Source organism: Peromyscus californicus, unplaced genomic scaffold (assembly GCF_007827085.1).
Source record: "Peromyscus californicus insignis strain IS unplaced genomic scaffold, ASM782708v3 Scaffold_14__1_contigs__length_90479793_seg_2, whole genome shotgun sequence".
Lineage (NCBI taxonomy): Eukaryota > Metazoa > Chordata > Mammalia > Rodentia > Cricetidae > Peromyscus > Peromyscus californicus.
In genome coordinates this window covers 18,282,028-18,297,317 of record NW_026294436.1, presented here as the reverse complement: position 1 = coordinate 18,297,317, position 15,290 = coordinate 18,282,028, and the positions used below count along the sequence as shown (strand labels likewise).

The following is a 15,290-nucleotide window of genomic DNA, read 5'->3' as shown; positions in this document are numbered from 1 at the left end:
TCCACACTGAATTCTATACAGGAAAGCTGCGGGATATTCTAAAGCCTGTCTGCACCAGTGAAGTATTCTGGTTGCTCAAGAAGCCAAGGCGATGTGGTGATAACTGATGGTTTATGGAGGCTGCTGAGCTCTTGGACTGGTATCCTTTAGAAGCTCCCAGAGTCTATACCACCCTGAATGTGTCTGATCTCATAAGCAATGCAGAGTTGGGCCTGGTTAGAACTTAGATGGGAGAAGAAGCTTCCCCATATTTTTTTTTTAAGATTTTTATTATTTATTTATGTATATGAGTGCTTTATCTGCATGTACAACTTTATGCCAGAAGAGGGCATCAGATCCCACTAGAGATGGTTGTGAGCCACCATGTGGTTGCTGGGAATTGAACTCAGGACCTCTGGAAGAGCAGGCAGTGTTCTTAACCACTGAGCCATCTCTCCAGCCCAGAAGCTTACCCCATATTATTCTCCTTTTTTTTTTTTCCCTCGGAGACTAGCTTTAAATGAAACTTTGCCTGCGTAGTTGTGTGAATGTGTGTTGTGTGACGATCGCTGGCGAGATGTGAACAAATGTCACTCAGGGAACCAAGTAAGGACACCACCCAAGTCCAGCTTGGTGACCCACTGAGTTGTACTGGGGCTGCTTACAGGAGTGTAGGGGAGGGGCTACAGGAGCAGAAATGACTCAAAGACAGCTGTGTCACCAAAGCTCTCCCAGCATGGGTGACAGCTCACAAAAGCCGGGAATCTGGCGCACACTGCACAATGTGTAAACAGCTCAGCAGGTTGGAGGGTGACTCTTCCAGGCAGCTTGGCTAGTCTCTGCCTCTGCCAAGCACTCCTTACTACTTATTTATGCTTGGAGGGGGAGGGGTCAGGTACGCCTGGTCAGTTTCAGGAACTTCCTGAGGCCTCTCAGTTGTTTACTTCCTGAGCTCAAAGGAAGCATCCCTGAAGAATGGAATGTCTCGCCTCCTTGGATCCCTCGAAGATGGAAAGTTTTATCTCAGAGGAAATGACTGCGCACAAAACCGAGATGATGCTGGGGCAAATACTGTAGAGATGCAGTGGCACGTGAACGTGCAGATGTCACAAGGTCTGTTGACGCTGAGGACCCTTTGGGGTGTGGGAAGTGCCCTGTCTGCAGCTGGATTTTACCGCTTCTGACCAATACGCTGAAATTTGTTCTCTTTAGTGCTGTTTGCAGAACTGTTTCCAGCGCCTTCTGGAAACTGAGACACCAGCTATCAGGCTCCAGCCCCCACTTCCTCCATCCACGTGAATCAGAAGTCAGTAGCTTCCCTTTCCGGCTTCCGTCATGCTGCACTAGAGAAGGCTGCTCCGTTTGCAGCCTGCCACACCCACTGCATTCACTCAGTAGTCCGAGTAGGTCAGACTCTTTGGGGAGGGGGCAGGCACAGATGGATCCTGGAGCTTAACAGTGGAAAAATGACAAAGTAAAGGCATAAGGGGATTCAGAGGAGGAAGACGGCAGTCCTAGGTGAGGTGTTCCAAAGGGGAAGAAGAAGGAATTTGATCTGGAGTTTGAAGGACTGGCAGGATGTGCATGTGTTGGGAGGAGGCATGCGGGCTCAGTGAAAGGGAAGTGACCTGGGAGTAGGCAGAGGAGATGCTGGCCCTCTGAGTGACAGAAGAGAGCTGGCACCTGAAAGGCACCCGGTTCAGGCCAACGCCTTGACTGTGCGTACTCTGTGCTGGAGAGTTCCATCTAGGTTTTGCTTGTTTGTTTAGAGATGGGTGAGGGATGGTGGTGATGGCGTGTTACTATGTGCCCACGCTGGCCTTGAACCTCCTGCCTCTCTACCTTCTGAGTCCTGGGGTTGCAAATGTGGGACATCTCTTCCTCTGTGGTTCTGAGTGACCTGCTCCTCTGATGGAGAGGGTAGGACTCCCGAGAACAGAAGGTGGCAGTGAGGACCTGGGGGGGGGGTCAACAGGTTCTGGAGGGGGTTAAACAGAGGCAGGTCCTGGACAGTCATGAAAATCCTTCCAGCTTCAGTGTCTTTTGGTTCACAGGAGGGACTGCAGGGAAGTGGGAACCAGGGGAGGGTGGGATTCTGGTGACTTTCAGAAATATTCATCAGTCAGGTGCTGGTGTGACATGGGCACAGGGCAGGGGTGTGACGTGGGCACAGGGCAGCGGTGTGACGTGGGCACAGGGCAGGGGTGTGACGTGGGCACAGGGCAGCGGTGTGACGTGGGCACAGGGCGGTGGTGTGACGTGGGCACAGGGCAGGGGTGTGACGTGGGCACAGGGCGGCGGTGTGACGTGGGCACAGGGCGGTGGTGTGACGTGGGCACAGGGCAGGGGTGTGACGTGGGCACAGGGCAGCGGTGTGACGTGGGCACAGGGCAGTGGTGGGATCAGAGTAGCAGCTGGGATGTTCTTGAAACACCCCTGGGAAAGGCAATGCTCATTAGAATGGGACGAAAGGCCAGGTGGTAGCAGTACTTCTGTGACAGAGCTAGTGGGACCCGTGTGGAGACAGTCACCACTTGGTTTGGTCATTTGGCAGAGGCAATGATGTGGCTTACGCGTCATGTCCACCCTCTGGACTTCTTCTGCTTTTCTCAGTCTGCTGGACATGCAGCCCAGGTCATCACATTCTAGGGAACTCGGGCAGAAATGACCCCAAGGAGAGCATCTGCAGGGATGCTGCTCCCAAACTGGTCCCCACTTGGCTCTGGGGATGTTTTGACACTGAGGGTAAATTATGAAGTCTTTTGTCTCAAGGGCCTCTGCTTTTCCTGAGTTTCCCTGATGGGTGAAGGCCTGTACCCTAAGGACCAAGGGTACATGTTAGCTAACTGCTTCTTCATGCTGAATGGGCACTGTCTTAGTTATTTTTCTATTGCTGTGACAAAACCCTGTGACCAAGGAACTTATGGAAGAAAGAGTTTATTGGGGACTTACAGTTTCAGAGAGTGAGTCCGTGACCATTCTCTGAATGGGAAGCATGGCAACAGGCAGGCAGGCATGATGCTGGAGCAGTAGTTGAGAGTTTACCTCTGATCTATAAGCATAAGTCAGAGAGAGAGAGAGAGAGAGAGAGAGAGAGAGAGAGAGAGAGAGAGAGAGAGAGAGAGAGAGCACTAACTAGGAAGAGTGTGGGCACCTGAAATCTCAAAACCCACCTCAGTGACACACCTCCTCCAACAAGGCCACACCTTTCAATCCTTCCCAAATAGTTCCACCAACTTGGTGACCAAATATTCAAATATATGAGCCTATGGGGGCCGTTCTCATTCCAACCACCACAGGCACAGCATCCTCACAAGATCTCATGAAGCACTTCCTCTTACCATGATCATTTCACAGGTGAGCAAACGGGTGTGGAGGTACAGCTTGTCCAGCTCAGAACTCACATTATTAACCCGCCTACTCTCACGCTTTGGTAGTTTGTTTAGAACAAGCAGCTGTTCTGAATAAACTGCAAAGGTGGTAAGTTAATAAAACAAATGAATAAAATCTATAAAGACAAAAAGTATGTGCACGACCATGGGTGAAGGGTGAAATGCAGGTGTGAACCCAGGTCAACTATCTGCCTTCAGCATGGGGTGTTTTCCTTGACTCCTCCTGCCTATAAACGACAGTGTGAACCTGTCCTAGTGACCTTGTGGGTCTTAAAGTACCACATTTAGTGCTTGACATAAACCAAGCATTTATTGGTTTTGCTTGAACCAAACCTCAAAGAACCAAATGAGCTGGAGAGAAGATTGAATAGACAACAGATAGATGTTAGAATAGTGAATTATTTGCAGTGTGAAAACCACCCTCCCACATGCCTTCCCCTCTTCCCCCTTTTCCTCCTGTTCTCCATTTTTCTTTTAAACAGTGACTTGATATGTAGTGCATCCTGGCCTTGAACTCACTCACAACTTCTTGCCTGAGCTTCCATATTTTGAAAGGAAATCAGCAATTTAGAGAATATGTGGACCAATATTTAGAGAATATTGCATAACAGTAACTATCCCTGTTAATATGCCCAAAGGAAAAAATATTGATTGATTCTGTGTGTGTGTGTGTGTGTGTGTGTGTGTGTGTGTGTGTGTGTGTGTGTGTGCAGGTGCAGGGCAAGAACACGGATGTCAGAGGACAACTCAGAAGAGCATTCTCTCCTTCTACCGTGTGGGTTCCAGGGATTGAACTCAGGTCACCAGGCTTGGGAGCCAGAGTCTTTGCTCACTGAACCATTTTGCTGGCTCGTTCTTTGGTTACAAAAGAGTTCTTACCAACAACTGTGAGCTAATTCCAGGGTCACGGAACACTTGCGTATATTTCATGCTAAGAACGAAGATTGAAGACTCCATTTTAAAAGGAGCAAAGAGGAAAGAAAGGAAGAGGAAAAGAAGTGGAACCCCAGAGTGAAGATGGGCTCCATCAGTCCCTGGGAAACCTCGGGCCAGACTCTGGGGAGTCTTCTGTTTGACAGTACCACACATTTTCATTACAGTTGACTTAGAGGCACACTTCGAGGAACTCTTTGGGACAATGGTTGAGGCTGCCTGATAGGGTGAAAGTGTGTAAGATGGGCTGGGAAAATTCACAGGAAGTAACTTAAAGGGTCACTGAAAATTGAATATTGGCAGTAAATGTATGTTAGAATGGGTAGGTTTAAGTCCGTTACCCTCTGCTGTAGCACCCGCTGGTTATTTTGACAACTGGTAGGTAAAGTGGGGGAGGGGAAGCCTCAGGCAGTTGTCTTCTTAGGTATATGAGGTGGACTTCACAGTGAGCAGAAGGGTGATGAAGGCAGGTGATTTTTATGGAGAAAAGTAGAATTGGGGAAACTCTAACCACCATGAGGGGTTCAATGATGACCATCAGTGGCTGATGAAAGGGGGGTTTTGTATCAGATGGTGTAGGCTGACAGCCGTAAATCCACTCATTCAACTTTACATGACAGTTAAAAGACACCCAGCATCATCTGCCTCCTGATGGGATGTACCCAGTGCCATCTGGGTCACAGTTTTGCCATGAATCAAGGCCTAGACCTAACTACCATTCTGTAGGAAGGGTGGGCACATGCAGAGGCCCATGTCAAATTATACCCCTAGATTCTAACCAGTAAAAATCTTTTTCATGGTCTTGCCATATGGTCCTGGCTGGCCTGGAACTTACTCTGTAGCCCAGGATGCCTTGAACTTGAAGTGATCCTCCTGCCTCAGCTTCCAGAGTGCTGAAATATAGGCATGCACTACCATGCCTGGTTGCAAATTAGCAAAATTCTGAACATGGAAAATTTTATATAAGAAAAGAGACTTAAGAGACATTTCAAACCAATGCAATTTAATTTATGGTTTTTTTTCCTCCCCAGTTAGGGATCTAGTTTGAATCCTGATACAAACAAATCAACTGTAAAAAAGGTACACATTTATGAGCGAGTGAGAGATATTTAAATCCTGACTTTTAAGGCTATTAGACATTGGATACAATGATATAGTGCTTAGAATTCGTTTCTGAATCTAGATGTGTGGAGCCAGAGGGAGAGAAGATCGAGGGGTCTGAGCACATGTGGATGGGTTGTGAGGTGGGGTAGAGGTGCACGGGGATTTATCTTGCCATCACATCTATTTGTATATGTTTGGAGAGTTCCATATAGAAAGTTGGCAAAAAACAATAAAGCCTACAGACAGACAGACTTCCTTCTTTCATCACAGTGGAGGAGGTGTGTGTGTTCAGCATGGTGGCGGGGGGGCTGTGTGTGCTCTGGGATGGCTGCATCCTGTGGGCAATGACTTTTGGATATAAAGAGATCTAACAGGCTAAAGGGGTATCAGGTATCCATACACAGACAGATATCCTGTTTAGGGGACCGCGGGGGCCAGTCCCACTTGATTATTTCCACGGTCAAAGACCGAGTAAAACTGCCGGATGAAGACGTCCCCCAGGATCCAGAGGGGCCCAGCGGGCGGCGGGATGTCAAGTCCTTGGAAGCCACTGCCGCAGAACTGCATCCCATCCACTAAGTCCTAGGGTCCAAAAGAGGCAGTTAGTAGCAGACAGGGGGGACGGGCGCAGCCCTGGGAGCTGTACTGAGTGGTGGTGCTGACTGGCACCCAACGGCCTGAGATGGTGGGTGAGTGTCACCGTTGTGGTTGGTGGGCCCATCTTTCATTCTGTGCCCACATCCAGCTTGCTCAGTACAGTGCGTGTTTGCTCGGTTCACTGGTCTGAGAACTGTGTGTTTTTACAGCCACACCCTGACATCAGTCTATAACTGGAAACACAGAGACCTTATGGCAAAGGGTTCGGCGTTAGAACACGCTGGTTGAAATCCAATCTTTAGTTTCAAGCAGAACTCAGTTTTTATAAGGGAGAGAGACTGGTCTATGAATGACTAGCCACCACTTCCTTCTTGACGTCTGGGGAAGAAGCGTTTGAGTGGGCTCCCTTAGACACAAGGCCAGCCCTCATCCATTGTTCTATGAAGGGAGCCTAATCTCCCCCACTCTTCTTTTTCTCTTAGACACTACATAACCCGTGCTGTCCAGAACTCACCATCCTGCCTCTGCCTCCTGAGTGCTGGGGTTCCAGGCATGCACCACTGCTCCTGTCCCCTAATCTTATTTTTCACTTTAGCAAAGATTTGGTTTCTACCAGGCAGGTGTGGTTTTCCCAACAACCCTCTGAAACTCAAAGTTGCTGATGAGAAGGTAGGGGAAGTCACAGCTCTGTGAGAGGACAAGGTTAAAATTCAAGGCTATTCCAGCATCCTTGATGTACTGAGATGGCCCTGTTTGAAAGCTGGCAGGAAAAGACCCCAGTCCCATGTTGGGTACAAGCAGATCCTCTTGTTGGATAAAAGTAGGCGCGTATAGGTGCTAGATCTCCCAGGATCCAGAGGGGCCCAACTGGAGGGTTAGTGTCAAGTCCTTGAAAGCCACTGCCACAGAACTGCCTCCCATCCACTAAGACTGAGAAAGTCACTGCCACAGAATTGCATCCCATCCTCTAAGAAAGCCACTACCATGGAACTGCATCCCATTCACTAAGACTGAGAAAGCCACTGCCACAGAACTGCATCCCATCCACTAAGTCCTAAGTGTCCTAACTGCAGTCCATCCACTAAATCCTAGGGCCCCAAAGAAGCGCTTAGTAACGTGGCGATGGGAATGGTGACTGGTGAGCAGGGCTCAGTCTTGCCGTGTGGTTTGTCCCAGCATGCCGTCTGCAGAGGCTGTTCCAAGAGCTTCCAAGAGTGTCCCAAGAGCTTAGGAGGCTTGCCACGAAGCTACGCTTTAGAGCATAAGGTGCAGGTAACTCTACGTTAACACCTTTATGCTGGCACAGTCATCGATTGCTTCTGGTTAAAGAAGCACATCAAAAACCAGCCCAGGGGACGTGAAGCGACTCTAGGTTTCCAAAATGTCCAGCTTTTCTTCTCTACCTCACCCTCGGAACTTGGGAATCATTGCAATAAAAGACACATTTTGGGGCTGGAGAGATGGCTCAGCGGTTAAGAGCACTGGCTGCTCTTCCAGAGGTCCTGAGTTCAATTCCCAGCAACCACATGGTGGCTCACAACCATCTGTAATGAGATCTGGTGCCTCTTCTGGCCTGCAGGGATACATGCAAGCAGAGCACTGTATATATAATAAATAAATAAATCTTAAAAAAAAAAAAAAAAGACACATTTTGGCTTGAGGAGGAAAGCTAATTTGAATGTTGACCCCCGCCCCCAACCCCCAAAGCAGCTCATATCTTCTTTTTTTAAAGTCACTTTTTAAAATTTTTTGCTATTTGTGTATATGTGTGTAGTATGTATCTGTGGCACACATAATCAGAAGAGGGCGTTGGATTTCTTGGAGCTGGAGTTACACGTGGTTTGTGAGCCACACAAAGTAAGTAGGTGCAAGGAACCCAACTGTGGTCCTCTGGAGGAGCGGCAAGTGCTCTTAACTGCTGAGCCATCCCTCCAGTTCCAGCAGTCACATCTGAACTATTTATTTAACGCTGAGAACCTTAGCATCCTCCCCTATAAATCAGAATAATAGCATCTCCACTTGCCCATGGGTGGTGCGGAGGATTAATGTGTTTGCTGATTAATTCCTCATGGCAATATCAGAAATCCCCCTCAAATGTCTTGTAGCTAAGTAGCTGCTGCTTCAGGGCAGAACTGGAAACTAGAAGCAAGTCCAGGAGTTTCTACTACAGGCAGCTAGCTTCTTCTCTCTTGGAGAGAAAGCCACATTGGGACTGCATTAGGTGGGAGGGAGCCTTGTGTAGACTGTGTAGATGACTTTTCAGGGGGAAGTGGCAGGCACGTGAGGAGGATGGTGGCATGCACTGTGACTCACAGAATAAGGAAATAGCCCTTACCGGCAGGATGTAGGCAGTTGGGCTGAGGGTATATGAAACCCCGTTGATGAGGAAGGCAACATTTGGCATCGTGTTGAGGGAGGCACAGTCCACAGCGTACTAAAACAGAGAAGGATCGACTCAGAGACAGCTCTCTCCCCAGAGGACAGGCTCTCCCGCTCCTGCACCATCCCCGCTCCAGGTAGACACTCACTTCTCCATCCATGGGTGTGGCCCCAATGGCCTCTTGAAGCTGTTTGATCTCGTCAGAGGGGCCGGTGACGAGGGAGGTCCCTGTGTCCACAATGGCCTGGCAGCCCTCAGAGCAGAACATCACTGTGTCTCCCACCTGGATTCTGAGGACAAAGGGCCCCGGGGTCCCATGGTTAGCAACCGATCCTTGGCCATTCCTGCTCCCTGTGGGGCCCTTTACCATATCAGGACACAATAATGCAACTTGCTTCTTTTTAAAGAAGGGTTTCACTCTGTCCAGACTAGTGCTAAACTCAGCAATCCTCCTGTCTCAGCCTCATGAGTACTGGAATTATAGGCATGAGCCATTATATCTGACTCAACTTTTTTTTGGACTGAGATTCACAATAAGAAATATACTTATTTCTTGACCAAGCACACACACACACACACACACACACACACACACACACACACACTCTGAAATACATTCTTGTAGTTTCTATTGTACTCTGTTTTCATTCAGAAATGCAGATCAGGAGCTGGGCATGGTGGGGAACACCCATAAGTAACTCCAGCATGTAGGAGGCTGAGGTGAGAAGATCCTGAGCATCCCAGGCCAGCTGGGGCTACTTGGCAAGATCCAGTCTCAAAAAAAATAACACAAACCAAACAAACAGATTCCTTAAAATAACATCATGGGCATAAACAGGTAAACCTCTACCACCTGACAAGCATCAGTAGCCAGTGAGCATTGGGGCTGTTTCACTTTTTATCCAGAACATCTTAGAACAGAAACTAGACTGCTTTGTCCTGATCTCCCACTGTATCTAGCACCGTGCTGGCCCTGGGACAGGGGTGCAATCCTATTTCCCCTTAGCTCCATGCCCACGCATGGATTTCAAGGCTCAGTTTCAGAGCCATCGCCTCCACAAACCCTGCGCAGTCTTCAGACAGAGAAGTCTCACTCTGCTGGCCATTCTAGCGGCTCTTGGAGCGCTGACCACATCCACTTTGTGTGGTGGCAATTTGGGACCACACCTCATCTTCCATGCAAGCTTCAAGTAAGCAAAAAACCAGAGTCCAAATCACACTTTGCATTCCCCATGTCACTCAGCCCTTGCCTCGTGTGTTATTAAGGTTGTGTGAACACAGGGTAGCTGGCTGTGTGAGCTAGAAGGAAGCCTGCTAAACGCATACAGAAGGAAGCCACTCCTTCAGTCCTCCCTGTGTGTTTCCACACCTCCAGTCCAGATGTCAGGTCCCCAGCATCTGCTCTAGTGCCTGGCAGTCACTCAGTTAATCCATGAGTTTGTGGCTGTTGTGCGTTCTTCGGTTCAATCACAGCTACTACATGGAGGATACTCACCCGTCCAGCGCAATCTGCCAGTAGCCTTGCTTGGTGACTGGGATCCAGTTGAGGCTCCCAGAGAAATGAGAGGAGTCATAGCCTCCGAAAGTCAGCTCACTGCCTATGCCACCTTCTGGGTCACTGCAGAGAGAAAGACACATTGTCAAAGAAGGGCCCATGGAAGCACTGGGGGAGGGGTGGTCCTTGAGGGCCCTTTGCTGCGTGTCTGGGCACTTGCATCTGGTACCCAGGTAGGCAGAAACTACCTAGGTAGCCTGAGCTTTTGGGGACCAAAGAGAAGAATGACACTGTCCAGTGCTCTGTCAATATCCCCTGCTTCTTGGATACAAAGTTTAGGAGGTAGGGCACATCAGAACTGCAGATCTAAGATCAGGACCATCCTGGGTGTGTGAACACTGAGGATGCCCTCCCCCTCCCCAAATATCCTTTCTCGGAGTATCTTCCCTGCTACGAATGCTGTGGTGTTGGGAGTCCCCACAAAGGTCACTCCCCTTTGTTAAGGTGGAGAGGGTAATTTGAAAGCAATACATCTTATTAGAACTTGACTATTGGTAAATCTTCTAAAGCAGTTTTTTTTTTTTCTCAAGTTACATGCTGGAATTTAGTAAGATTCAGGGAAGAAGAGCATTTCCAGGGGGGAAAGGAGCAGAAAGACACAAAGCTTGGGGCGCTGCAGGACAGGGTGGTAGTGGGGAAGGAGTATATATCTATAGGAATTGTAGGTTTGGTGGGGACTGGGGTGTAACTAAAGGGTAGAACGCTGGTTTGGCACGCATGAGTCCTGGGCTCTAGATCTCTCCACCTGATCTTGAATTCTCACATCAACCCAGTGTTTGCTTGAGGAAGCTGAGGCCCTGGGACACAGAACAATGCAGGGGGAAGCAGGAGTCCTGACAGTGTGTTGATCAGAGTCCTCCCCGGGCCTGGTCCCAACTGCAGCCACTCTGGAGACACAGCACAGCCCAAGAGAGCAAATTCAGGACTCTTCACGTGGAAGGGGGACAGGGAAAGTGACTTACATTGGAGCATGGCGAGCTCAGGCCAGCCCAGAGTGGGGAAGGTAAGTCTTGCTGTTAGGGTGGAAAGTGAGGTGAGCACCCCAGGCTAGGGTACAGGAGCAGTGAGCTTCGCACTCTTCCCAACCATAGTGTATGGAGTTTTAGAACTTGTGGCAGTACAGCGATAAGATAAAACCGTCTTAACCACTTTTGAGTGTGTAGTTCAGATTTTCATTACCATGAAGGCAAGCTCTCACACATTTTCACTGTGTAGAATGGAAACTCATTAAACAAGAATCCCCTCCCCATCCCTCACCGCCCCCCCCCTTGGCAACCATCACTGTACTTTCTATGAATTCAATTCTAGGTACCTCTCGTAAGTAGAATTGTTATCTGTCATTTTGGTGACTGGCTTATTTTGTTTAGCATAAGTCTTGGAGTTTAATCCACGCTCTGGCACATGTCAGAAAATGTTTGTGAGGCATTGGAGATTGAACTCAGGGTCTTGTGTGGACTAGGTAAGTCCTCTATTGCCATACGGTATCCCTCATACTCCTTCCTTTCAAAGGCCAAGTCATATTCTTCTGTATGGCTATCCTACATTTTCCTTTCCTACCCATTAAAGTACAATTTATTTTTAGAATCATCTTATTGGTTATTTTTTTCCCCTGTCTCCCAACCACAGAGATTACCCTTGTTTCCTTGTGTTTTGGTATCTACCATCACATATGGCATTGAACAGGACCTTGGTATTTATTGACCATATAAGTCACTAGCCAATCTCAAGGGTCCATAGATTCAACTCACAGTGGTAGTTTGCCAGTGCTTGTCACAGCTCCTTTATGAGGCAAACTACATTTCCTCAAAATCCAGAGAGCCTGAGTGTTTTGCTCCAGATCATATCATAGGCGTATCATAGGTCCAACAACAGATTCGAGGATTCACGGGTGTTAGGCCCGTGAAGTTCGTGTACCAGGCCAGATGCCTGTAGTCATCACTGACCTCACCTGGGGGACTTGACTGGCCTCACCTGCTCAAGTAGACAGAGAACATCGGCAGATCCACAAGGTTCTGGGCCATCATGTTGTCAAACACTGGGGTCACCCCTCCAGCAGCCAGTGAGGGGTATCCCAGGCCCAGAATCCCATCAAACTCCGCATTCACAAAGGTCTGGCCAGGCTCCTTGACGCTTTCTCCAAACTGTTGGCCATCCACAGTCAGCCCTTGCACCTGAAGGGAGAATTGCACAAAGGTTCATTGGATGAGGGTCTCAGATTAAAGCCAAGTCTTCCTTTCTCAGCTTTCCTTGGTAAATAAACAGGCACAAAAATGTTGACTATAATCCCACTAATGTAATTTCTTCATGTGACTTTAAAAAATGAAATATAATGAAATGCAGAAAATATGAGTGTCTATTTTAATAACAGTCCACATACTACACATGCCTGTGTAACCCTCCTGAAACAAGACAGAACATCCCAAAGCCACAGTACATGCCTTTCTTGTACGCTGCCGATCATTGATTGTATCGCTCCTCCAGAGTGACTGGTCTTCCAAGCGACATTGGTTTGGTCTACATCTTTAATGTTACATAAATGGAATTATCCACTATGGTGCCACTACACGAAATTACAATGTTTTTATTCTCAGTAGTATTCCAAGGTATGACTCTGTTACCATAATTGACCCCTTATGCCATGGGTGGATATCTGGGCTGTTTCCTGTGTTTGACTATCACTAATGGGGCTTTGTATGCACGGGTTTTGGTGAACACATGTACATATTTCTACTAGAGTAAATCTCTAGATTTGGGGGTTTAGAAGTATTCTCTCTGAGCAAAGGTCCTGAAGTCTTCCAAATTGTGCTACCAATGTTTCCATTACTGAAATTCTGGGAGCCCCAGGTGGCCCATACCCTCAAAAGCCTGCCTTTTCCATGTTGGTTTTATAGTAGATATGCCGAAGATTACATTGAGATTTTAATTGCATTTCACAAGAATTCATGAAATTGGCTCTTTGGAGATCTCCTTTTAGGAATGCCTGCTTTTGTTGCAGTTGTTGGTGTATTTTGGAACCAAGTCCTTTGCTGGCAACTGCAAGTTTTCCCCTGTCAGTGATGCCTTTTGCTGTTTTTGATGAACAAGATATGAATTTTAATGTAGTTAATTTTATTAATTTTTACTTCATTATTAGTGGGTTTTTAAAAAACATGCTTCAGAGTTTTTATTTTTTCACAGTCATGAAGAACATGAAAACATATTTTCCAATGTTTTCTTCTCCATGCTTTATTCTTTTACATTTTTGCATTTAGATCTGTAATCTACCTAAGGTCTGACAACATATGACAAAGCTATTAAGATTAATTTTTCTGCATAGATATCTAAGTGACTTACCATTTTTTTCTTTTCTTTTTTTTTTTTTCGAGACAGGGTTTCTCTGTAGTTTTGTGCCTTTCCTGGAACTCACTTTGTAGACCAGGCTGGCCTCGAACTCACAGAGATCCGCCTGCCTCTGCCTCCCGAGTGCTGGGATTAAAGGCGTGCGCCACCACCGCCTGGCGACCTACCATTTTTAATAACAGTGTTATCTTCTACATGCTGCAGTAAAATGTTCAATATGAGCAAGGTATTAGTGGGAGATTTTTGGATTTTTCATATATCCTGGTGTATTTGTCTCTTTCTTTTTTTTCTTAGCCTATACCAAAATGGCAGTCTAAATTGTGGCTTTATTTTGGCAGTATTTTTACTAATCAAGATTATTTTGGTATAAATACCAAACACAAATCATTACTGTTTTGATTATGGCAACACTGGATTTATAAATCAACTTGGAGATTTTGACTTTTTTTTAATCAAAATGAGTCTTTCTATAGGAATGGCTCATCTTTCATTTCCATAAGTCTTTTAATTTCGTACAGTAATGACTTATGTTTTTTTAGGGTAGAGGTTTCATATTTGTTAAAGGTAAGCTGTTTTTGATGGTATCATAGATACTGTTTTCAAGACCTGTTTTTCGTTTGTCTTCACATAGAAATCCACTTGATTTTTGTTATGTTTACCTCTTTTAAAAATGTTTGTAGATTTTCTTATTAATATCAGTATTACCAAAGATACTTTTAGATTTCCTACATGCAGAATTTTGTCTTGTGGCTGTTTGTGATGGCACATGCCTTTAATCCCAGTACTCAGGAGGCAGAGCCAGATGGATCTCTATGAGTTTGAGGCCAGTCTGGCCTACAATGAGAGTTCCAGGACAGCCAGGGCTACACAGTAAGACCCTGTCTCAAAACAAAACTAAACAAAACAAGAGGAAAATCTTGCCAGTACTGGAAGCCTAGCCAACTACCTAGGGCTAGAGAAGTAACAGATCGAGGAAGAGAACCCACAGCCAGCACTTTATTAAAGCAACATAAACCCTAACTACACTTCAAATATCTTTTTTTTGTTTTGTTTTTTTGTTTTTCGAGACAGGGTTTCTCTGTGTAACTTTGCGCTGTTCCTGGATCTTGCTCTGTAGGCCAGGCTGGCCTCGAACTCACAAAGATCCGCCTGCCTCTGCCTCCCGAGTGCTGGGATTAAAGGCGTGCGCCACCACCGCCCGGCATACACTTCAAATATCTTATAACCACTGATAAGTGTAATAATCCTCAACTCTCATCAAGGAAACTTCTCTTTGCGACAGATAGAGATGACACAACCAGTCAAAATTCAGAGATGTGGAACCCAGTCCCAGTGGATATTTCAACCAAACAACTCCCACACCTAAGGCTCAGGGGTCATTGTGAACAGCGGCCAGAAAGTCTGTAAGAGCCAGAGGAAGGCGAGGAAGGCGGGGTTTGCTGTGAGGTTGTGTCTCTTAAGAATGTCAGAAGTTACACCCCTAAAGCCTCGCCAATATAATTGTGTAAACATAAGCTGAACGAGGACACCGATAGACGTGCTAACATGGAGGGGAGAAAGCCCATGAGGACTCGACCCTATTCAAAGAACTACAGGCAACCCAGGAATGCTGAGAGTGGGAGAGGAAGGAGCATACCCATTTGGTTATTCAACACCAAATGGTCATCCCTGAAAACATAGACATACAAGTATGTGTTATACAGGCCGAGCAGGTTGTTATTACATATTTAGGAATACGTACATACATACATATGTATATAACAACTTTCAATGAAAAAAGAGGCCATGAATTTGAAAGAGAGCTAGGAGGGGTGTGTGGGAGGGTTTGGAGAAAGGAAAAGGAAGGAGATTATGGAATTATAATATTAAAAATAAAAGAAATAAAGCAAGCGAGGGGGTCTTTTTATGTGCTGATATGACAGCGTTATTGCTTCCTTCCAAATCTTAAGCCCTTAGTGTCCTTTTCTTGTCTTACTGCACTGGCAATGGTCTTCAGCACAGTGACGAACAG

The 15,290-nt window shown here is 46.7% G+C and overlaps 2 protein-coding genes across 2 annotated transcripts in view; both read right to left on the bottom strand.

Annotated features, from left to right (window-relative positions):
• Nucleotides 1–2,097: 2,097 nt before the first annotated feature.
• Nucleotides 2,098–2,559, bottom strand: LOC128109545 (cornifin alpha-like). The gene has a single exon (XM_052736694.1). It carries the CDS (start codon nucleotides 2,557–2,559, stop codon nucleotides 2,098–2,100), a length of 462 nt encoding a protein of 153 aa, XP_052592654.1.
• Nucleotides 2,560–4,080: 1,521 nt separating this feature from the next.
• Ctse (cathepsin E) overlaps nucleotides 4,081–15,290 on the bottom strand; it is a 35,861-nt gene continuing 24,651 nt past the window's right edge. The window contains exons 6-10 of the mRNA XM_052736555.1: nucleotides 11,912–12,111; nucleotides 9,881–10,003; nucleotides 8,534–8,675; nucleotides 8,341–8,439; nucleotides 4,081–5,990 (exon numbers count right to left, since the gene is read on the bottom strand). Coding sequence (XP_052592515.1) covers nucleotides 5,826–5,990; nucleotides 8,341–8,439; nucleotides 8,534–8,675; nucleotides 9,881–10,003; nucleotides 11,912–12,111 — 729 coding nt within the window. The 3' untranslated portion in view covers nucleotides 4,081–5,825. The remainder of the gene's footprint in view (nucleotides 5,991–8,340; nucleotides 8,440–8,533; nucleotides 8,676–9,880; nucleotides 10,004–11,911; nucleotides 12,112–15,290) is intronic.